At 37.8% G+C, this 22,639-nt stretch overlaps 2 protein-coding genes across 3 annotated transcripts; both read right to left on the bottom strand.

The window, feature by feature from the left end:
* Positions 1 to 927: 927 nt before the first annotated feature.
* alpi.2 (alkaline phosphatase, intestinal, tandem duplicate 2) lies at positions 928 to 6,733 on the bottom strand. Its single transcript, XM_037674567.1, has 11 exons — positions 6,628 to 6,733; positions 5,801 to 5,917; positions 4,912 to 5,027; positions 3,635 to 3,809; positions 3,237 to 3,409; positions 2,907 to 3,032; positions 2,696 to 2,765; positions 2,467 to 2,601; positions 1,931 to 2,122; positions 1,710 to 1,826; positions 928 to 1,386 (listed from the first exon to the last, which is right to left on the bottom strand). Exons 1-11 carry the CDS (start codon positions 6,701 to 6,703, stop codon positions 1,127 to 1,129), a joined length of 1,557 nt encoding a protein of 518 aa, XP_037530495.1. The 5' UTR covers positions 6,704 to 6,733; the 3' UTR covers positions 928 to 1,126.
* Positions 6,734 to 10,244: 3,511 nt separating this feature from the next.
* Positions 10,245 to 21,562, bottom strand: alpi.1 (alkaline phosphatase, intestinal, tandem duplicate 1). 2 transcript variants are annotated; one of them, XM_037674569.1, is made up of 12 exons: positions 21,410 to 21,562; positions 21,346 to 21,348; positions 20,711 to 20,836; positions 17,804 to 17,919; positions 15,602 to 15,776; positions 14,883 to 15,055; positions 13,823 to 13,957; positions 13,670 to 13,745; positions 13,093 to 13,227; positions 12,742 to 12,933; positions 12,382 to 12,498; positions 10,245 to 10,595 (listed from the first exon to the last, which is right to left on the bottom strand). In XM_037674569.1, the coding sequence occupies exons 1-12, from the start codon at positions 21,501 to 21,503 to the stop codon at positions 10,321 to 10,323; spliced, it is 1,617 nt and encodes a 538-aa protein (XP_037530497.1). In that variant the 5' UTR covers positions 21,504 to 21,562; the 3' UTR covers positions 10,245 to 10,320. The 2 variants fall into 2 exon arrangements, with proteins under 2 accessions (XP_037530497.1, XP_037530496.1); XM_037674568.1 differs by lacking the exon at positions 21,346 to 21,348.
* Positions 21,563 to 22,639: the final 1,077 nt, after the last annotated feature.

A 22,639-nucleotide genomic window follows, 5' to 3' on the forward strand; every position in this document is an offset into this window, starting at 1 on the left:
CATTTTATTTCTGTTATTATAGGCACCCGGCATTTAAATAAAAAAAACAACTGTTTTTCTTAATTCATGAAAAAATTAAAATAAATGACCTGTTCAGTATAGTCTCACATTTCTCATGTTTAAGTGCATTTTTTAAACCAGTTAACTTAAAAGTGCCCTGATTACCTTTCAGTAATAAAGAAACGCAAAAAGATGTTGAGCTTACATAACATGGCTATCAATGCCATATTTCTGCAAGTGAACGGCCAAATTTATTGTGTTTACCGAGTATTTTAACTCACACTGGCACCTGTTATACGGCAGGAGTTTGTCTGTTGAGCTGTCCTTCTGTCGGAATTAAAAAATATTTAGTGTTGATTTAAATCCAGCAGGAGAGTGAATTTCAATATCTGTGTTTTCTGCCTCGTCTGCCATGATGCTGAGGTGGCCGCATAGAGCAGCCACGCATAGAAATGGTGACACAGATGTGCCTTGGGAATTTCAAAATAAAAGTGTATTTTAAAGATGACAATATGAATTGATGTTTTAGTTTTGCCACAATATAATTGAATCATTAATCATTTAATTGATATATCAATTTAAAATGATGTGTTGTTACACCCCTAGTATTTATTACATCTACTTTATACTTTACAAAATTTTGTGGATGTGAGCGCCTGTCCTATTTGCTATTGTTGTCACAGGATTTCTTTAACAAGTTGGTTATTTATCAGTTTATTACACACACACGCGCACACGCACACACGCACACACGCACACACACACACACACACACACACACATATATATATATATATATATAGTATATATACTGTATATACAAAGTACATATATATAATTTATTCCAGTCTTTTTTTAGACATATACATTTATTACAGTGTTAAAAGGCACATTGCTACAATTGCACAAATGTAAATGTCTTGGAATGGCAGTGATGTCAAACTTGTTCATATACAGTATATAATACTTAAATTATTTACAGCACGTTTAGGAGTAATTCATGTTTTGCTTTAAAGAAAAATATTCCTAAATAAATCCACAACTCTTTAACAATAATTCATATTTCAGTCAAAGTGAAACATCAGGAAGTTAATCCATCATCTGGTGAAATACTGGGACTCTAATCTCAGGCAGAGAGGGTAAGGAAGAGGCCCAGTAGAAGAAGAACAAGGCTGGGGTGAAATGCTCCTGCATGATCAGGTAGCTCACAGTTTTCGTAGGGTTCTATGCAGGCAGCATAAGCCATGGCATGTGCAATGTAGCTTTGTTCTTGAACTCCATGGAAAAGGTGTGACATTGGTCCTTTGGCAAAGATAGCCACATCCTCTATACCGTGGGTTTCTGAGTCGATAGGGACAGGAGCCTGCTGGCGGTAGTTATCCGTTGCTGTTGCAAAGTGAGATAGAAGAACATATATATTAGATTTATTAGAGATTTCAGACAGACATGCAAAAACATAAAATAAAATAAAATGTGTGGAAAAAAATGTAGCATTTTTGGGGTCATTGTTTCTAACAATTACACACAAATCACTTGAAAGTAGGAAACATTCTGTCATAATGTGAGAGCTTTTTGTGTTATTTTAAAACATGACATTACTTCTGGTTAGTGTGTGTGCATAAAGTATTTTGTCTGTCCATTAGATGGTGCTGTTACATTACAACTTTTTTTTTTTTTTTTTTTTACCGAGAAGATCAAAGTTTGCATACATGAAATTGACTCATTCATATCAGGACGGTTTCCATTGACAATCTGATATCCTGGTCCGTTTCCATACACAGCAGTGGTGAAGTGCTTCTTGTCCTCAGCCAAACCACGAGACACCCCTAAGAACCACAGGACACATAGATTATCACACTAAAATCCATTCAAATTCTTTTGTTTTATGCATCAATCAACCAGAATCATTTTTCTCAAAGTGCATTTTTACCAAAAACAGAGTTTCCTCTGGCAGAATGCCCTCCAAAAGCAAACACATGCGAGTGGTCAGCAGTGACAACAGTCATTGTGTCCAGTTCACTTGTGAGTTCAGCTGCTCGCCCAATTGCAATATCGAACTCTACAGCTTCATGTAGAGCCTTTTTGGCCTGCCCGGCATGATGACCATGATCAATCCTCCCCCTTGAAGACAAACAAGAACACGAACAGATAAGCATCAAAAGCACTCCTTTGCAGGAAAAAAAAAATGTGTGTGGAAAAAACACTGATTAGATCTTTTGGTAAAACTAATGCAAATTCTAGCATTAAAGTAATTTTAAAAGTGGTATTAAGTGTTAAATGCAAACTATTTAATGTTAGTTTAAGTCAAATCTAACAGTTAAAATATAAAAAATGTAGCATTCAGAGCACAAAACTGCTACAACGAACTACGCCAAACTGCTGCATTTTATATTTTCACTAAATCTTCTAAGACAGTGCAGCACCAACACCCCTCAAAAAAGTATTGCATTGTAGAAATAAACTTATCTTCCACAAACAGGAAAAATCCTTTAGGATTCTTGCTAAGAATCTTAATTGCCTTCTCTGTCATCTCTGTAAGTGACGGGTCCATGGTCTGATCACGCTCCAACTCATATCGGCAGTCTTTTGGCTCAAACAGACCTAAAGGAAAGGGGATAAAAAGAAAGAAAGTTGCAAGACTAAGTTCTAAAAATCATTTTATGTCAATTTGCCATGTGAAAATGTAGGTTCTTACCCAGCAGGAAGTCTGTCTGTTCAGCATTGACAGCATCAAATTCAGTTTTGTTCCAAACATATTTAGCTCGCTGTGTACCATGAACAGCAACAAACAGCAAAAACATTAGAAATGATGTTCATACACAGTAAACAGACCAGAAAAGTGATGTAGGAGAGACATTAACACTAATTCAAAGTCTAAACAGGAATTTGCGTGCCAATGCATTTACCTTTTTGTTTTTTGCCCACTCCTCAACAAGATTCTGTCCATCTTTTCGTCCTCCTTTCTCATCTGGATATTCAGGGTCTTGCATGGTTCTGGGAAACATATATCGACGACCTCCACCAAGAATGACCTGCATTGAAAGTGATGATAAAAGTGTTTTTATTCATCTGTACACTATCCCTTTGCATTTAAAACTAGTGTATTCTCTGAAGTAAAAAAAAAAACAAAAACAACTAAGAGTAAAGTATAGAAGTTGTAATTTAGCTTCTTAAACATATTTCTGGAGGTTTTCTGACTCAAGAGACTAAGGAGTGATCCACATACAAAGACTTACATCTATCTCTGTGTTGTGAACCAGCTGATAGGCAATGTCCCGGCAGCCATTTTGGACGGCTTCAGATGTGAGGTCAGAGTCGGAATACCAGTCTCTGTTAGCAGAGTGTGCATAGTTTGCTGACGGAGAGGCATGCTGCACTCTTGTAGTTGTGACAATTCCAACTGATTTACCTGAACAAAACAAATAATACTTGTTTTGTCACAATGGAAACATAAGAACTGTGTACGTAATAATGCAAAATGTCCTCGGAGTGAATTTGCTGTAAAAATAATTCAGTTCAAAGCCATCTGGGCTGTCATATTATTTGTTTTTTCAGAAAGACTTCCCCTGATGAACAATCACAGAACAGTGGGGGTTCGAGTATGTTGACAAGGCGTTGTCGATGGGGAGCCTACCTGCTTTCTTGGCACGGTGCAGAACAGATGTGACCTCGTTGCCACGAGAAGCTTTACAATCGTCCCTTGGAGCGGAAGCCGAGACGCCGATGGTGCCATAGTTGGCTTTGACACCACATAAGTACGCTGTTGCTGTGCCAGCGCTGTCTGGCATCTGCTGGTCCACGTTGTATGTCTGCAGGGACCAAACGTAGACAAACACATCTGCCACATTAGAATTTATTATTTAAATTATTTGCCAGCATTTTTTCATACAAAAGGGCATTAACTCAATTGTGGTTAGAAAAGCTGGACTTTTTAAAATGGTACCGTCAACTCTTACAAGCTTCACAAATTTGAGTTTATTTACCCGTTAAGAATGAAGGTAACTTTAAGGGTAGGGATTTGTGAAGACTTAAAATGATACCTTAAATTTTAAATCTTAAATCTGTCTAGTTGTTGCCTTGTTTTGTTTTGCCTTGTTTAAATGACACTGAATGACTTATGACAGTGAAACTGGAAAATCTTTGCTGTTTGGTTAAAAATGACTTTTCAAAAGAATGAGCTAATTTAGATTTATAAAAAAATTAAATTAAATTAAATTAAAAAAATCTGTATTAATATGTATTAAGTTCCCCTTCAAGTTTCTTGTGATTCTGACAGGAAGGCATTTTTTGGCAAGCTGAAAGACAGCTTAAGTAATTTGTCTGTTAGTAAGTCTTGGTCATTTGGTCAACTAGTTGTAAAGAGAGGAAAAAAAAAAAAAACATCTAACAGTTTTTACATTTTTTTTTTCATGTTTAGTAAAACCTAAAGATGGCTTGTGTTACACCCTGACTCAAGACTCAAACTAGAGTCATCAACTCTGTGAAAAACAATGTAAACATTATTTTTGATAATAACCCAACAGCCCTTACCATGCAGGGTTAATAATTTATTGCATGCCATTAATCTATAAAGGAACAAAATAAAATATACAAAAAGTTATTAAAAAAACTAAAATATCTTAGTATTTTCAAGGTTTATTTCATTCTAGTATAATATTATAATAGATAGGTAGCAATTTTCCAACTGGTGTCTACATCAACAAAATAATAAATAGTAGTTTACATTATTACAAAAAAGTAGTCAGCACACCAATGTTACCAGAGGTTCTTACTTATGTTATGACACAGTGTGTTCCCTTTTTACAGCCGTTAATGGTTACCATTGTTTAATGGTTTTCTTCACCTTGAGGACATGCGTGAAATCATTAATGGCATTTTACTGAGCAGTCTGTGGCGTCTGAGTGTGCTGACCTTTGACAGTGCCAGGCGAGGGAAGGTATCCATGACTAAACTGCTCTCCTCTCCTGAATGATTTGCCAACTGGCCTTTCAGGATCCTGGCAGCAGTCACTGTTGCTACACCCATACCTGAGAGGTAAAGGGGAGAAAAATCATAATTCTGTCATTGAGCTGAACCTCGTGATATTCATTAAAGTTCAGTAGCATTTGTCCAGCAATCATCATCAGAAGTTGTGTTGTCTTTAATAAAATACTCATGCAGTTGGCTCCCCTCTAGATAAAACACTAATGTATTTTTTATTGTGCATCTGTATATAAAGTTTACATAAAGTGAAAAAAATATATACAAATTACAAAAACCTGGTGATGTTTGAGGACACATGCACTCCCTACCCCCGTGATGTATAAACAGGGTCATTTACTGGAAGGACTTTGATTTGTTGTCATAAACATCATAAACGGGCCAATTATGGAGTGATTACATTTTACTGATCAATCTCAAACACTGATAAAACCTGAAACATGCTGCATTCAGCATGTTCAGAGGGAGTGGACTCCCTCTGAACATGAATGTGTGCAGATCACTGGTCAGTAAAGCTCTTCAATCCCACAAAGTGACGTGGACACTGGCAAGTTTCATAAAAAGCCAAGATTAAAATTGTTATTCAGCTTTTTTACCCAGCAAAAATCTATTTTCGTTTGTTTTTACTAATACCAGAGAAGTGTCCCTTTTCCATCCCCTCCCACTTCATTTTATTTTAATTAATTAATTAATTAATTTTCATTTCTGGGGTTAAACCGCTGAAATCTTACACTTTCAAGCTTTTTTCCCCTCTGAATAAAAGAACTTGGGTAAATACTTGACGAGTTAAATACATTTCTCTAATGTAGGAAAAACTCACCGTCCCCGAGGAAAAGGATGAGGTTTTTGGCTCGGTGCAGATTAGGCTGAATATTCAGAGCAGTGTGAAGAGCCTGCTTCCCTTTGTTGTTCCAGTAACTAGCATGGCGCTCATCATCTACGAGCAAGACAAATGCATGAAGATGGTGACAACTAGAAAAATCAATGATTGCACGTGATCCACGTGAGGATAAAATGGTCAAGTCTTCCATCGTTTAAACCAACAAATGTAAAATGTAGAAGTAAGCAGTATTAAAATGATCAGGAAAAAAAAATCACTGAAATGTAACAGTGGAGAAGGTATATGTTGCAGTTCAAGTTTGCGATTTTAGTTAGCAAATGTTTTTAACCAGTTTTAGAAAATTTTCTACCACTTGTCTTTAAAATTTCCTTATCATCTTAAAGCAACGTTTTAGTTCAAACTGATAATTAATAGAGATGTGGTGGCACGGTGATGAAGTGGTCTGAACTGTTGTCTTACAGTGAAAGGGTTGCAGGAGAGCCTCCTGGCCTTTCTTTGTGGAGTTTGCATGTTCTCCCCGTGCACATATGTGTTTACTTTGTGTTCCTGTTTCTTCACAAACCAAAAATGTGCATGCCAATTTAATTGGCAACTAAATTATCTCTAGGTGGGAGTAAAAGTGAATCATTGTGTCGTTTGTCTCTACGTGGCCCAGTGATGAACTAGCAACCTGTCCAGGGTGTATGGTGCCTCTTGCACAGGGACTGCTGGAGATAAAGGCACCAGCTCCCCCATGACACTTAAAACGAGGTTAAAGAAAATGGATGGATGATATTTAGCAGCAGCGATATGAAGAGAATTCTTACCTGATATGCACCAAGTCCACTGCACTGCGATGAATATCAAGAATCCAGTGAAAACGAGCTTGTGTGTCTTTGCCATTGTGCTGCCTACATGTGCGTTTACTAAACTGTGCAAGTTTTTTTTATAGCTGCAGCAGGAGCAAAGGGCACATCGTTGTTAGGGCCAGAATGTGCATAAGAAAATGTGACAGCACACTCACTAAAATAGAAGAGGTGACAAATTGTGCATGGATATTCTAATAAATGTAGGCTCTAAGTTCTCAATGCACTAATTAAATGCAATGAGATGGTGAATAATGGGAGTTTTTATAGCCTGTGAAGACTCAGTAGATGGTAGAATAGTGGAAACTGTAGGCAGATACATCCCACTTGTTCATTAAAATACTATTATTACTAACATTTAGCTGTACTGCAATCATGTTTTACTTTCTAATTGTATTTTAATTTTCATGAAATAATGTCTTTTAGGACATGCAAGGTGGGAGAGGTGGCACAGAGATTGGAGAAGGCGAGCCTGTGAAGTTCGCTGGTTAGACTCCCCGGACCAACAACATCAAAATGTGGGTTGGAAAGGTGAAGCACCCACACCTCCTCCGCCTTCATTAGCCCCACTCTGGGCCCTTGAGCAAAGCTCTTAACCCCCACCATCTGCTCTACCAGGCACCCTAGATGGCAGCTCTCTGCTCCACAAAGAGGTCTGTGGTAGCTCAGTGGTCTGTGGTTGCGTCAGGAAATACATTCAGAGTAAAATCAATTGTCTAGTCTTTGTGCAAGTCAGTTCATTGTGGCAACCACCAGTGGAAATTTTAGCCTCTTTTTGGAGGTGCTCAAGCACACCTAAATTTTAACTCAGCACCCCTGAAAAATAAAGAAACCATCATTGGGATTTTGTAGGGAAACTTAGGTCTCAAACCTTAGATTCACCAAAATATTGAATACATTTGGAATAGATATGAAATAAATTTATGACACTCTTAAACAGGCCAGTAAAATCTGATTATCTTTTTTTTTTTTTTTGCACGAGTTGGATCCTCAACGCCACCTGTTAATCAATCGGACCCAGCAGGCCTGTCAGCAACTGACCAGTCAGCTTTCTCAAATTGTCCCTGAAGTGAAACACTCCTCACCTGCAGAGCTGCGCCCCCTTTTTCTTTGACAACACTGTCCGGGTTTTGCATTTCGAACGCTTTGCGGTCAGAGGGATTCTGTGAAAAATCATCAGAAAAAAATGGTGAAATGTTGTCAGCGAAGAACATGTAATTCAGACAGCGTTACCCTGGGCATTTTGATGATGCAATACAGGTTTTTTTCAGTTTCCTAAACCTAAACGAAGTTTGGAAAAATGTCAAAGATGGATTAAGCCCTTCAGCCGACCTCATTGCGCAGCTGGATACAACAGTGATAAACAGGAAGTTCCACATGTTCGTCTTTATGAAGGTCACTGCAAGTAAATCTTAAATTTTTGTCATAATTACATTATATACTTAATGGTAAAATTAAAGGTGAATGCTTAAAGCTAGTTGTGCTTTGTTTTGTGTGTGTTTTCAAATGTAGATATAACTGTTGCTACTTCTGATTGCACAAGTTTAATCTTTGCTATGATCAGTTAACACTAAACTGATTTTGTACAAAGCATTTATTAGGTTGTGTAATGTAAAGCAGAATGCTACGTCTGTAGCATATTAGCTAGTACATCTGCATTGCTCGCCGCTAGCTTAGCGCTACTTCTTGTTGTGTCGAGTTCTCTAAACTAGTTATTAAATCGAGTGTTTAGGTAAATGTAGATGTTTAAAAACCTGTTAAAATGCACCAGAATGCAGGAAATTGAATTAACTTTATTCAAAATTTTATGTGGGAAGACCCCCAGATACCCCCCCCCCCACACACACACACACACATACACCAGTATGTCCCCCACCCCCTAATCACCCCTAAAGGGCCAATTCTAGAATCACCCCTGGCAACCCCCTAAGAAGGAAGCAGACAAAAAATAAATAAAATAGTATTTTAGAACACAGAAATCTATAAACGTAATTTTTCCAGACAGAATTCTGTGGAATTGAAAGTGTTACTCATTAAACCTAAATACGATACAATAAATCTATTATCTGCATTTATCTCTGTGCACATTAGTTCTGGGTAATCCTTAGTGCATACATTAGAACACTGGCTGGTGAATTCTAAATATTATTAATCATTAGTTTTTATAGTTACCATAAAACATTGTAGTTTGATGGGCTAATGACGCATATGATGTTTTGTACAGTCCATAACTGGATTGCAGTGTCACTTCAATTCATTTTCCTCTGATTGAAAGTTCTCTGTTTCTAAACAACTATTTGTGGAAAAAATAATTTAATGTGCATTACTGCGTGCAGGTGAATCTGTTCATGAGTGGAGTTTGAAATCTTCAGCACTTTTACATAGACTTTGGTGTAGCTAAAATGAAGAATAAAGAAACAGATTTATTTGTATTTTTGTAAGATTAAGCATTTAGAATTATGCAAGTGAGGATTCCAGTCATCAGATTATAGTTTGGTTTGGTGTAATCAAGTTTTTTTTTGTTTCATAACAGACGGCACATATATTTAAGAATAAAGAAAAATAGGAGTCCAAGTGCCTTTAGTTTAAGTACTGTGATGCTTTTATAGATCCTTAAAACCTCTGATTTGAAAGGTAAGGTAAGACATCTGAAGGACATCTTTTTAAACTGACAGTCATTTTGCTTTCATTGGTTGTTTTCTGTATGAATGTGGTTCATATTAAAAACTGTCATATTATTTCACATGTGTATAATTATAGTGGACCATGAATGATCGTTGCCAAGATCTCTTAAATTATTATCTGTCAATATCTAGATGTTAAGGTGTCACAAAGGAGGCCAGATGCTTCTCTTTGTTATTATTATATCTGACAAATCTCAACTAAACCATACTGAGTTTATTTTTTAACAGAAGTTAAGAAATTCTGTATGGAAAATGTATAAATTATCAGACCCATTAATTCTGTTCTAAACCAAGGAATCCACAAATTGGATATTACCTTGAAAAAAACTATAAAATAAAAACAAAGAGACTCATCAGAAAAGCTGGATGTTTATATCTATAAATCTGAGAAAAAAAGGTATAAAAATACATTCAAACTGCACTTACAACTCACTTACAAAATGTTTTCATTTGCAATTTAAACAGGACACATTTAGTACATTTAATAACGGTTCAGCATAAGACATTTGAGTGTAAAATGTCAAAAACACACACAAAAAACCCCACAACTATGCTCTTTATTTGTGTAAGGCAGAGAAAAAGAGCCTTTTTGAGCTTGTGAAAGGTCATTTAATAATGTAGCAGAAACAAAACTGTTCATAGTTTAGGTTTCATTTACCATTATTTTCATTTTTTCCATTTGTACAGTCACAGTCAAGCACCACTGTCCTGCCACCGAGTCCAAACACTGGAGAGGAACTTTCCCCGGGTCTGCTTGTTTGCTTAAAGTTATTTTAGGCAAATGTTCAATTTAATGCGGACTTGGTAACCTGCAACTTTGTGTATGTGAGTGACATCTCTGAGTAGGTTGTTTTGGTAACAACTACAGCACTGTCAGTGTTAAAACCTGGATTTTCAGTTCGCCAGCCTGTTCTCATACACACCATGAGTGTTTAGTGCATAGTTTTTAGTGTGTGTGTGTTTACTGGGGTCATCTACAAAACAAGAGTAGTCCAAGCATGCCACATAGAAGGCTTAAATGTGCGTTCAAACATTCAGTTGATGAGCGGCTGTGTGGGTGAGGAGGGCAGTTTCTGTATGGCTCCAAACAGGCGGCGTAGGCCATGACGTGAGCTACGTAGTTCTGCTCCTTCACCCCATGAAACAGGTGAGCCATCGGGCCTTTAGCGTAGATGGTTACATCCTCTCCTCCATGCGTCTCAGCATCCAGCGGGACAGCAGCCTGCTGCATGTACTCCTCATCGTCTACAAAGAGGGACATTTAGAAAGTACTGGTAAGTTGTAACTATATGAACAAAACAATGTGTCAACCTAGAATACTTTTACTGATATCACACACTCAACAGAATGAAAATAAGATATTTGAATATGGGTGCCACGATGGCTCAGTTGGTAGAGTTGTTGCCTCTCAATGAGAAGGTTGCTGGATCAAATCCCGGCTCGGGGCCTTTCTGGGTGGAGTTTGCATGTTCTCTCCGTGCCTGCTTGGGTTTTCTCTGGGTACAGTAGTCCCTCGCTACTTCACGGTTTGACTTTGACGAACTCGCTCTATCATGGTTTGGGAACATACAGTCCATAATGTTGTACAGAAAAAAGTGTACGACACATGACTGTCAACTTTAATATTACTCATGTGATTGGGATAGTACTGGATACAGTACTGTACAGTAAAAAGTTAAGGAAAAAATAGAATACTTCAGACAGGCGCCGCCATTTTGTAGTTTTCTCTCAGTAAGCCTCCACTGTATTCCCGCTCAAAATGACCTAACACCCATGATAAACAAGGGACTACTGTATTCTGGTTTCCTCCCACAGACCAACAACATGCATGTTATTGGTAACTCTAAATTGTGCCTAGGTGTGAGTAAGAGAGTGAATGGGTGTTTGTCTCGTTTGTCTCTATGTGTCCCTGTGATGGACTGGAGACCTGTCCAAGGTGTGCCCCGCCTCTCGCACAATGATTGCTGGACATGGGAACCAGTGACCTCGGCGACCCGAAAAGAAACAAGCGGGTAAAGATAATGGAAGGATGGATTTTTAATATGAAAAAAACAAACAAACATCTGTACTGTATTACAGCAAAAAATCTTGGCTTTTTATGCTCTTTAATGGTATCACTTAAGATATTATACAGATAACTGGATTACTTTAACTCATACATGTTTTTGTTTTTTTTTCAGTTGATTGTTTGGCTCATGAAATAGTGTTTAACAGAACTGTAATAGGCCTCATTAAATGCAATTCCAGCATTCTTAAAACTAAAGTTCTTTTGATGAATTTTACTGAAACAATGTTTGAGTTTTTAGGAAAAACAAGCACAGCATGGAGATAAAGTGCTGATAAAATATTGTGATGAAAATATTGCAATCTTTTTATGTGTTCCAGATATACAATCTTTTTCCCATGATGCTAGAAAATTGCTGTAGACGTGTCTTGGAAAATTTACTCTCTAATGCTTTTTACTTTTGAAACGTTGCAGTTGATTTCTGGTCTCGTATCATTCATCAGAGTGCAGACGCCGACTTTTGCAATGCTTCATGCCTCTCCATATGGATATATTTTACAAAACAAATCCACTCAGGTGCCAGAAGGGTTGAGTGTATATGCTTATGAAATATAACTTCCAGTTCCAAAAACATAATGTCAGTCCATTAAAAATACAAAAATTGGCTAAAATAAGTTTATTATATGCTTTTGGAGCATATTTATTTTCAGGTTTGACATACCTCAACATGCAAAGTCATTGCATTAAAACTGGAAGGTAAATTATGCAGAACAAGAAGAAAAGAAAGTTCAGTGTTTCACAAAAAGAAGTAAATGCCTTCTAAACGCAGTTGCATGAACCTAGTGGGTTCTGTGGAGAGAACAAAACAAATGGCAGGACTGCGTCTGCCATAAACAACTTGTTTCATCTTTGCTGTCACAGACTAACAAAGGCATGAGTCAGCCATAACCACATCAGTTAAATCTGTCTGTATGCACATCAGCACAGAGGAGTTCATGCATCTGAAAAACATTAGTTTGTACTCACAGTAATCTACCATTGTGATGTTCCCTCTGGTTCCATTTATGTGCACATAACCAGGGCCGTTGGCATAAAGGATGCTGGTGAAAGGCATTTCATCATCGGCATTCTTTGGCGCCAGACCTGAATCGTGGTAGGAGAATGTCAGTAATATTAGTTATGTGCAGGATTCTTCTGTAAAGGCAAACTATGCTGATTCTCTGACACTTTGTCACAAAAATGAAAGTGCATAACAAGCAGTTAACATAAAAAAAACATTTGGCATTTTAGCTATTCTTATTTGGCTTTAACCCAAATACACTTTAAAAGTCTATTTTCCTACTTTTAATATGATGAGCATCAAAGTGTTTGTGCTTTGAAATGTACCAAAGATGGGGTTCCCTCGAGGTGTGTTGCCACCGAAGGTAAAGACGTGAGAGTGGTCAGCGGTCACCACTGTAAGAGTGTCCGATTCTCTGGTGAGCCGTGCAGCTCGCTGAATGGCATGGTCAAACATCACAGCTTCTGTCAGGGCCAGTTTGGCGATGCCGTCATGGTGGCCATGATCAATTCTCCCTCGTGCTACAGCAGAAAAGAAAAGACAGTTCCATAAAGCTCAAAACATTTTAGGCATACATTTTTCATTTAACGACTGATTGCACAGTTCAACAGTATTCATTCTAATATAGCAAAGCAAATTTCCCTATATGGCTTTGCAAACATCTTTTTAGTACTCATCTTCTACGAACAGAAAGTATCCTTTTGGATTCTTCCTGAGGATCTGAATGGCCTTTTCTGTCATCTCCACAATAGATGGATCTCGTGTGACGTTTCGAAAGACCTCAAACCTCATGTCCTTGGGCTCAAAAAGACCTGGAACCACAGAAAGTAAAATATCAGGTCATATATGATACACTGTGGTGCTACATAAGAACAAATTAGATAAATCGTGAGTGCTCAAGTAATTTATGAACTAAAAAGATGCAATAAAGACAAACTCCAGTCCAAGAAGGACATAAATACGACTCATATCAGTGGAGAAGTTGATAGCAGAGTGATAAAGACTGTGTTATGATTATATACATCATCACAGTAAAGAATGCATCATTGAGTCATTGCCACATACTTTATAATAGACACTGATAGTCCAGTTAACAGAAAATCTATATAGAACACCACCATGTCCCCTTTGACCCATCGGTAAAGATGAAAAACAATCATATCGCACTACTTTTAGTTTCTAACCCTTTGATTTTTTTTTTTTTTTTTTTTAACAGATAAATATTTCTCATTGTTGACAGAATTGTATACCCACCCATAAGACGGTCAGTATTTTTAGGACTGATCTCATCAAATTCCTTCTTGTGCCAAACATAGTGTGACTTTTTGTTCTGAAACGCAAACAGAAGTTAGCCGAAGTTCCTAAAATTACTTTTACAATGTTTCAGGATAAGTTCAAAAACCCTACTGGTTTGGCCTTCAGCCACACATCAATGAGGTTTCTCTTGTCTTTGCGGCTCCCCTTGCGAGAGCTGGATGTTGGATACTCGGGGTCTGGAGAGCCTTTGGGTGTCATGTACATCCTTCCTCCTCCCAGAATCACCTTAGAAAGACATCAGACAATATTGGCGTTGTTGTTTTTTTCCGCCTGCAATGAAACGTTACATACAATTTCTAAGAAGAAAATGAACGTGAAAGAAAAGGTGAATATAAAGAGAAAAGTGCCATTGATTTTTTTTATTTTTCCAAGACATGTTTGCTCTAGGTGTGCTACTTTTGGGTCCATTGCATGTAGTGGGTTAAAAAATGGACTGAACTGCAGACTGCATTGTGAAAAAGCTGCTTCTAATAAACTACAATCAGGTTAATTACAATCAGTTCTGCAATATTGTATTAATTAAACTTCTGTGATTTGTTTGATTGCATATTATATATATTTATATAACTGATTTAATAACTCATCACTTGAATATTATAGTATGAATTTCATAAAAAGCTTTTTTATGTAATGCATTAAACATTACACTAAAATCACAATGAGCATGATTTGGTGCTTTTTTTTCTTTTCTTAAGACTACACATTGCCAAAATATAAATTATTTACTAATGTGTTGCAAACACGGAGGCAAAACTACTTATGCACAAAAATAATGCACAAAGCATTTCATAAAATTAGAAATATTGGACTATAACTTTCTATATTATAACTATGGAGAGACAAAAAAAACATAAAGTTAAAGCTTTATATAGTTTAGCAATGTGTTTTAAAGTTGTTTTCAACATAACTGTCCTTGAATGGTTGTGTTACTTTAGAAACGCGAGTCTTGGTCTAATGAAATGAGTATCCTACTGCAAGAATATATTGCAACATTCTTTATCAGCATAAAGAGCTAATAAAAGCACACGGTGCTAAAGGAGATAAACTTTTGTTCAGTTGTGTATTAAAGCACTGTATTCAGTTATTTAGAAAATACATTTGTTGCTTTAAAAAAAAAAAAAGGTGCCCCAAAATAATTGTTCTGTCATACGTCAATGTCAAAGTTGGTGACCAGTTGTGTGGCGATATCAACGCATCCGTGGCCGTGGGCACTGGAGGGAATATCTGCGTCACTGTACCAGCTGCGGCTGACAGAGTGAGCGTAGGCAGCAGCTGGCGAGGCATGCTGGACACGGGTGGTGGTCACTATTCCCACTGATTTACCTGGACAACCCAGAGACACACTCACATCAGAACCACAGAAAAATACATGTCTTAAAGCCCAGGTGGATCATGCAGGAAAATGACTATCACTAAAGGCAGGATCGCATAAATAAATCTATGACCTCATGCATGCTCAATAATCCATGTAGATAAAGGTTAAGTCAGTTCCTCTGGGCAGGTTCTTTGTTGAAACATTTCATCTTTTAGACTGATGATCCTCCTTTTGCATGTGAAAAACTAGTTTTGGCTGTCACCAGCAAACTGACTGATCCACTATGAGAAGGTACTATTTATAGGACTGAGTTTGTTGCAGCACCTCAGACTGACAAAGTCCTTGGATAAAAGACGAAACATTTCACAAAGAAGAATCTGTCCAGCGAACCTGACTCAACCTTGTTAGATATTAGTAGTAGCATCCTTATCATAAGATTCCTTAGCTCCACACATTTTATGCTCATTATATGTCTTTAAAATGCAGTTTCAGCTGGTTGAACTTTCCATAATTACTCAGCACGCCCTCGGCTCTCAGTCATCACTTGTTCTTACCTTGTGCTTTAGCACGTCGTAACACTGAATAGACCTCGTTCCCAAAGGTGGTGTTGCACTCGTAGGCCACAGCTTTGGCACTGAGTCCTATTGTTTTTGCATTGGCCTTCACCCCACAGTGATAGGCTGTAGCTGTGCTGGCGCTGTCTGCTACCTGCTTATCCACACTGTAGGTCTGTGGAAAGAAAACAAAAACACACATAATTATAAGACAGATAATTAGTACATGGTGGGTTCAGTCTCAGATTAGTCCTGCACTTTGCTTCCCCTTTGATTTGTTTATAAACACACAAATAAAATATGAATGTATGGAAAATTCAAATGGATAAAAGGAAAGATTAAAAAAAAAATACACTTTACACTTCAGTTTATTTTAATACAGTATACAAGCAAATATTTCAATGCTTTGTCTCATCAGCTCCATTTATTTTGAAATACACTGCCATTTTCATTTTCATTTTCATTTCTTTTTATTTGGTTGATTTTTCCACATATTTTCTGTTGAATTTAGCAATTATTGTAGCCTAATAAATCATAATAAATAGAACTGGGGAAATATTTCACCTTAAAGTGTGAAGCCATGTCAATAAACATAAACAGAACATTTTTGGACACATTTTGTGTGCCATTGTTTTGCATTTAAAGCCTCTGGTGTGACATTTTACAGCAATGGTATGTCAAACTGGTTTGTAGTGTACTGTCAATAAAAAAAATGAGGACGGGGTGAAAGTGCAATTCAAGTTATGTTAAGTTGTTCTTTCTTCCCAAAGAAGGATCGCTAAGGTCTCGCTAACTAAAAAAACATTTTTTTTTAAATAATGTATAAAGATTGTCCTAATGATAGGTTAAGAGAGAAATACCACAACTAATAAATACAGACTCAACCTCTTGTTACTCAAGTAACAATAATTTAGGGCTTATGATTGCTCGGAAAGCTGCATGAGACCCTAAATCAATGTGCACTGTTTATAGTTTTTTGTCAGCAATTTAGGTAAAGTATGGAGTTTAACCAAATCTTTTAAAGTATTTTTTCACTGTGAGGTTTAAGACCTTAGGCTGCAAAGGGGGTAATCAGAAACAAGATGGAGCATGTTAGAGGAAAGAAAGAGAAAAATGAGAACGTACAAAACCTCCTAAACCATCCATCTTTAAGTTGGGGAATTCATCTTGAGAGGATCTATCTGTCTTTCTCCTCTAACTTCTTCTTTTCACCGTGTGTTGCACTGTCGTAATTCGCCAAACGGCCATAAACCACATATTCATTCAAAGATTTATTTTCTTAACAGTTTAGCCTTCGATGCATTAATTCTGGTAGATGTTTCTAAAATCTACACATAAAAATTGCTTGGTTTTGAGTGAGGGTGACAATGAAAAGCTGTCATTATTTAAATATTGGTCTCCAAAAAAGAGCTGGAACAGTGCCATTTGTTTTTATTTTATTTTACTGTTTCTACACATTTTTCCAACTGCTACAATTTTCTTGTTATTCATGTCCTTTGTAGTTGTGGGAGTTCTGCTCTGCCAGCTCCTGCACCCACAGTCAGACTTTAATTATCTTATCTTATCTAATCCTTATTAGCTATACCTGAGGATCTTTGACTTGATGAGCATGAGGAGCAGAAAAGGCCTCAGAAGACATTCAGCCAGCGCTGGAGCATTACCTGCCTTCTACTATTGTTTAAAACTAAACATTAATGATTTGTATTTTCCTCCGTGCCTCCAGTGAGTTACCTTCCATGTCCTCCGGTTTTCCTGAATCCTCCTCTATGAACCTCAAGCGACCTCATCAGCTGCCTTTACGCCTTCCTACCAATTCCCATACCACCTGCACCTCCTTCGCCTGGGACTATTTGGGTTATTGTAAGGAAAATCTGCAACATCATTATCACCCTACAAGGAATCTAAACACCTCTTTGCTCCTCAGGGTTCCAGTCTGGCTTATTGCATTATGCTCTCTTTGTAAATAAACACTGTAAACTGATTCTGAGTCTTGGTCTCCGTTGATCCTTATATCTGGGTAAAGCCTCACTCATCACAGTAGTTTGTTCCTTAATTCTCACAAATGCTGTCTTCCACCAGTCTACCCTTCCATAATCAAAAAGCCCAGTCTGAAACTAATTGGTCACTTAACTTGATTGGTCTGATATGACACCTCCTGCCACACTACATCAACTCTGTTAAAATTTGAGATTTCAAAGTCACCTTGGAGAGGGCCACATACGGAAAGGTGTCCATGGCCAGCAGGGTTTCTTCCCCAGAGCCCCCCTCCATCTGACCTCGCAGGATTCGTGCAGCAGAAACGGTGGACACGCCCATTCCTGTCAAGCCAAACAGACATTCAGTTCATTTACTTCATCTTGCTTCTAATCTCAGTCTCCTAGAGAAAATGAATCACATGTTTAGCAATTAATAAATGTATTTTAACTCTTGGATTTTGCCCGTGCCGTGGCTTTAGGAGTCTTTGATGAAGAAAACAGCTGTGATAGATTTCACTTAAAAATCACAGCCATAAAATTATTGTCAGACTTTTGGGCAAGGCAGACGAGAGAGATGTACAAAGAAAATTCAACCCCGACCACCCACAAACGTGACTAAGTATGCTTAATGTAAAACAGATACTTTAGTTAAGTGGAAGACAATTCTTTAATCTTTCTGCCTTTAAACAGATTCTTCTAATGCTTCACCAGCTGTAAATACAACATTATAGAATTTTTATCTAATCCAGATGTACCGGTAAACTGTCTCCCTCCGGCTCTCGCTGTTTAAGGCATTGAATGAAAGATAAGACAACCAAGCAACAAATATGGCAAAGGTGCACTGAAGACTTCATGGGATAAATTATGTTTTTAATACTTTAATGATGAGAGATGCACAGCACAAGCAAAGCACAAGGTTTATGCCAGTACTTTGAAGGGACTGTTGTTTCCACACTTATTACAAATGAAGATACTACTAAATGGAGCAATGTGTCAGCAAAGAAGACTTTCACCAAATAATTTAATAGCACATAATAAAATTGACTTGCAAATTTTTGAAAGTTAAAAAAAAACCTAATCAATACATTTAAGGAGATTAGCAAATTGGTTCTGGTTCAAAACCTACTTGTGCAACTGCTCTGAGTTAATCTCGTGCAATTTTAGAACTGTCTTATTAAATTCAAAGCAGACACATGTTTCCATCACTGGGTGCAACCTTATTGCTTGTAAAAGTGATATAGCAGTACTGTGAGATTACACTGCAAACTTAAAATATAACTGTAGTATGTCCTCCTAGACGTCATGAAGTCACAAAATGCTGCGGTTGTTGACACTTGCACCATAAACACCTGACCTGTTGTTTTGGTTATGTTTTGATTAGTCACAACTTTTAATTGTACTTTGTATTCTGACTGATGGAGACATGCATTATACCTGTGACTCGTTAAAAAAAAAGCAGTTAAAGAAAATGGATGTATAAATGGATGGATGAATTATATTCTGACAAAACAACTGCAACAAACGTTAGCTAACATAAGTTGCTATCTACTCTAGTATTCAACTACTACATCTCATCTTATGCGATTCATTTATTTTTGCAAAATCCCAGTGCGTTTATATATGGCCAAATTAATTGTACTATAAGTAACAATTAAACAGACTGTTCATGTAACAATATATTTTAAAACACCTGTCTACATTAGCTTCGAGGCTAGCTATCTTTTGTACCTTCTAGGAAGCTTTCAGTCTTGAAATTGCATGTGCAGAAAAATTATTTTTAACAGTACAATCGTAGAAATATTTTGGTACTGCTGAATATCTTTTGATTATTGAAATGACCAGGACACCACTGACAGGAGACCAACATTTAAAGCACCTAGGTTTTCTAAAAAACTGAACGTCATCAGAAACATTTGAAACAGGCTAACCTAGTTGCATAAATTAATAAAAACTATAAGTGCTATATGTTGTCATCATTGTACGTTCCAGTACAATGATGAAATTGGTTCGCTGCATTTAACCCATTGGACCTGAGATACACCCAGGTGGGTTGCAATTAAGGATTCGGTGTCTTGCTCAGAGACACCGTGACATATGACTGGGAGTCGAACCGCAACTTTCAGGTCCCAAGTCGGCTGCCCTCTACACCACCCTGGTCCCTTATAACTTGGTTCTGTAAGACATTTTAATGTAGCAGAATCACAAATTAACCACCGATTTTGTTGTTCCATACAATTTTTTTCAATGGCTTACTATTTAAGAAGGATAACCTTTGAGTCAGGTTTTACTCTGGAAACTCATGTCAAGTCTAGTTTGTTCCTGTTTCTACCATCTGTGAAATATTGCCAAGCTTAGCCGTACTGTTTCTCGTCCAGAATTGGAAATCTTAATTCATTCTTTTGTTTCGTCTCGCCTTGATGTTTGTAATGCGCTGTACACTTGTTTAACCAAAACCTTCCTAGACCGGTTCCAGTCTGTACAGAATGTTGCTGCTAGACTCCTGATTGGATCTTCAAAATGTTGTCATATAACTCCACTTCTAAAGCAACTCCATTGGCTCCCAGTTCATTATCGAGTGGGTTTCAAGGTTTTGGTTTTGACTTGGAGAGCTTTGCATGGACAGATACCAATTTACATCTTGGAACTTTTACATCCCTTCACCCCGATCAGGGCTTTGAGGTCCTGTGATCAAGACCTGCTGATTGTCCCCTCAGACAAAACTGAAAACTAAAGGAGACAGAGCCTTTTCTTCTGTGGCTCCAAGACTCTGGAACTCCCTTCCTCAAACTCTCAGATCAGCGGACTCAGTGGCTTCCTTTAAGGCCAGCTAAAAACTCATCTTTTTTAAATCTGTATTTGCTTTAATTTGTTTTGTGCTTTTGCTATTTTGTTTCGTCGAAGCACTTTGTGATTTTTATCTTGAGAAGTGCTATGTAAAAAAAGTTTTACTTACTTACTTAACTAATATCTATACTGTACATGTAAATTTGAAATCTCTACTCTTCACACATTCCAAACCCTACCTAAGCAAGGAAACTTTAAAAAAAATGTTTGCTACATTTACAGTTGTCCCACTGTCTGCACCAGTAATGAGGAAAGCACTCCTTTAAATCAAGCTGAACTCAGAACCTACCATCACCAAGAAAAAGGATGAGGTTCTTGGCTCGGTGCTCTTGAGGACGGAGTTTCAGTGCAGCATCCAGCGCTGCCTTTGCTTGTGAGTCCCAGTAGGATGGTTCCTTCTCAAGTTCATGTAGCACTGATCCAATAAAACAAATATACAGACTAGAGCTGAAAGATGTGCATGAATGTTGTGGATATATCCAAAACAAACACACATAAAAAAAAAGTTGACGACAAAGAATAAATTCACAAATCTTCTACATAAATATTGCACACTGTTATTTTAAACATTCGCTGCCACTTTGAGTTAAATGTTACCTTTAAATCAACAAGAACAGAAGTTACAGTGTCAAAATGACTTAACTTGAAATTTGTCCATTCATCTTGTGGCAAAGTAAAAAAAGGAACTTTCCTTTAGAAAAAAATGAATAAATAAGTACTGTAACAACGGAAAAACAAACACCCAAATCCACAGTTTGTATTACCAGGTTGACACAGGCAAAAATATCCTCTCACAAGGTTTTGCTCATCTGCAGAGAGTTTCCATCCCATCCACAAACCTCAGTTACGATCATGCATCAGTGCAGGTCAAGTTCTCTTCAGCAGTCTGTGCTCACACAGTCAGAGTTTCCAGGTTGAGGTTACCTGCTGATGTACATTAGTCTGCCCACAAACTACTAATTATATCCCATGTTCATTGTCTTCTCACCTTGGTTGTTCATAGTGGCCAGGCCTACAGCCATCAGAATGGGGCCCAGTAGGATAATCTGAAGACTTGTGGCACTGCAATATGCCATTTGCATCTTTTATCCACGCAACCTGGAGGCTGAAGAGGATGACACAACCAGCTGCAGCAAGACCAAAAGGCAGAGGCACAGGCAGTGAGTGTGTGTGGCTGCCGAGACCTCCGGCCCAGCCTTTATAAAGCCCCGCTGGGGTGTGTAAAAAGGAAGGGCCTACGCCAGCTCCACAGGCTTAGAGCCACAAAAGAGGGGAGAGAGAATGTGAGGGAATCAGGAAGAACCAGGAGAGAGACAGAAAAAAGAGGGAGAAGTTGGGACCACACAGGAGTCATGTGGCATCTCAGCCCCTCGACTCAATTTCATTTCCAAGAATGCAGCAGTCGTGTTTTATTGTTTTAGGAAGACATATTAATTTTAGCCTCCCTACCTTCCCTGGCTTTCCCACTCTGAAACTCTAAATGGTTTTCTGATGTGGTAAATGTCTAATGTCTTACTATGCAGTGATCCCTGAAACAGGAAGAGAAAAATTGGCCAACCAATTTATGTTGGCATCAAAACTGATACAAATCAGGACTGCGTGTCTTTCCAGCTCTTGCCCCCATCCCTTGAAAAAACAATCCAAGGGCAGAAAAAGTGGGGTGGTGGGGAGTCCAAACTATTCTTGAAAACACCACCAGTTAGTCTTGACGTGTTATGCTTTTTATGTCAGGAAAATGGTCATATTTCCATTTACCCCCACTTAGAATTTTTGTCTGTAAAAGACCCCAATATTTTCTCTTGCCAACTCAGCTTGGCTGGTTTTTCTGTGGTAACTGAAGCAGGACAGGCATTTTTCTTCTGTGAGGTAGTTGAAGCTGCCTGAGAAAATGAAAATGCCTTTTTTCTACTACACAAACACCGTGGTTGATGTGTGAATTGAGGTGAGTTGGGCTAGCCTTGCTCCTTATGGCCTGAGGAATCAAATTCCCAGTGAACGCCTTTTACTTTGTGACTGCATCTTGTTACAATCCAGAGCTCTGGAAGATCTCTGCCTTTCTCCAACCGCTAACTTGTTGCCAGCAGGGGTTTCCAGTCAGTCACATGTACCTAATCAAGGCTGCAATAAAACCATAGCAGCAATCTGGCTGAAGAGGCCTCACATGATGTGGAACCATGCCATGTGAACTGGAAATATAAGCAGCAATGCTCAAGAGCAG

Source organism: Nematolebias whitei, chromosome 3 (assembly GCF_014905685.2).
Source record: "Nematolebias whitei isolate Nwh7 chromosome 3, NemWhi1, whole genome shotgun sequence".
Lineage (NCBI taxonomy): Eukaryota > Metazoa > Chordata > Actinopteri > Cyprinodontiformes > Rivulidae > Nematolebias > Nematolebias whitei.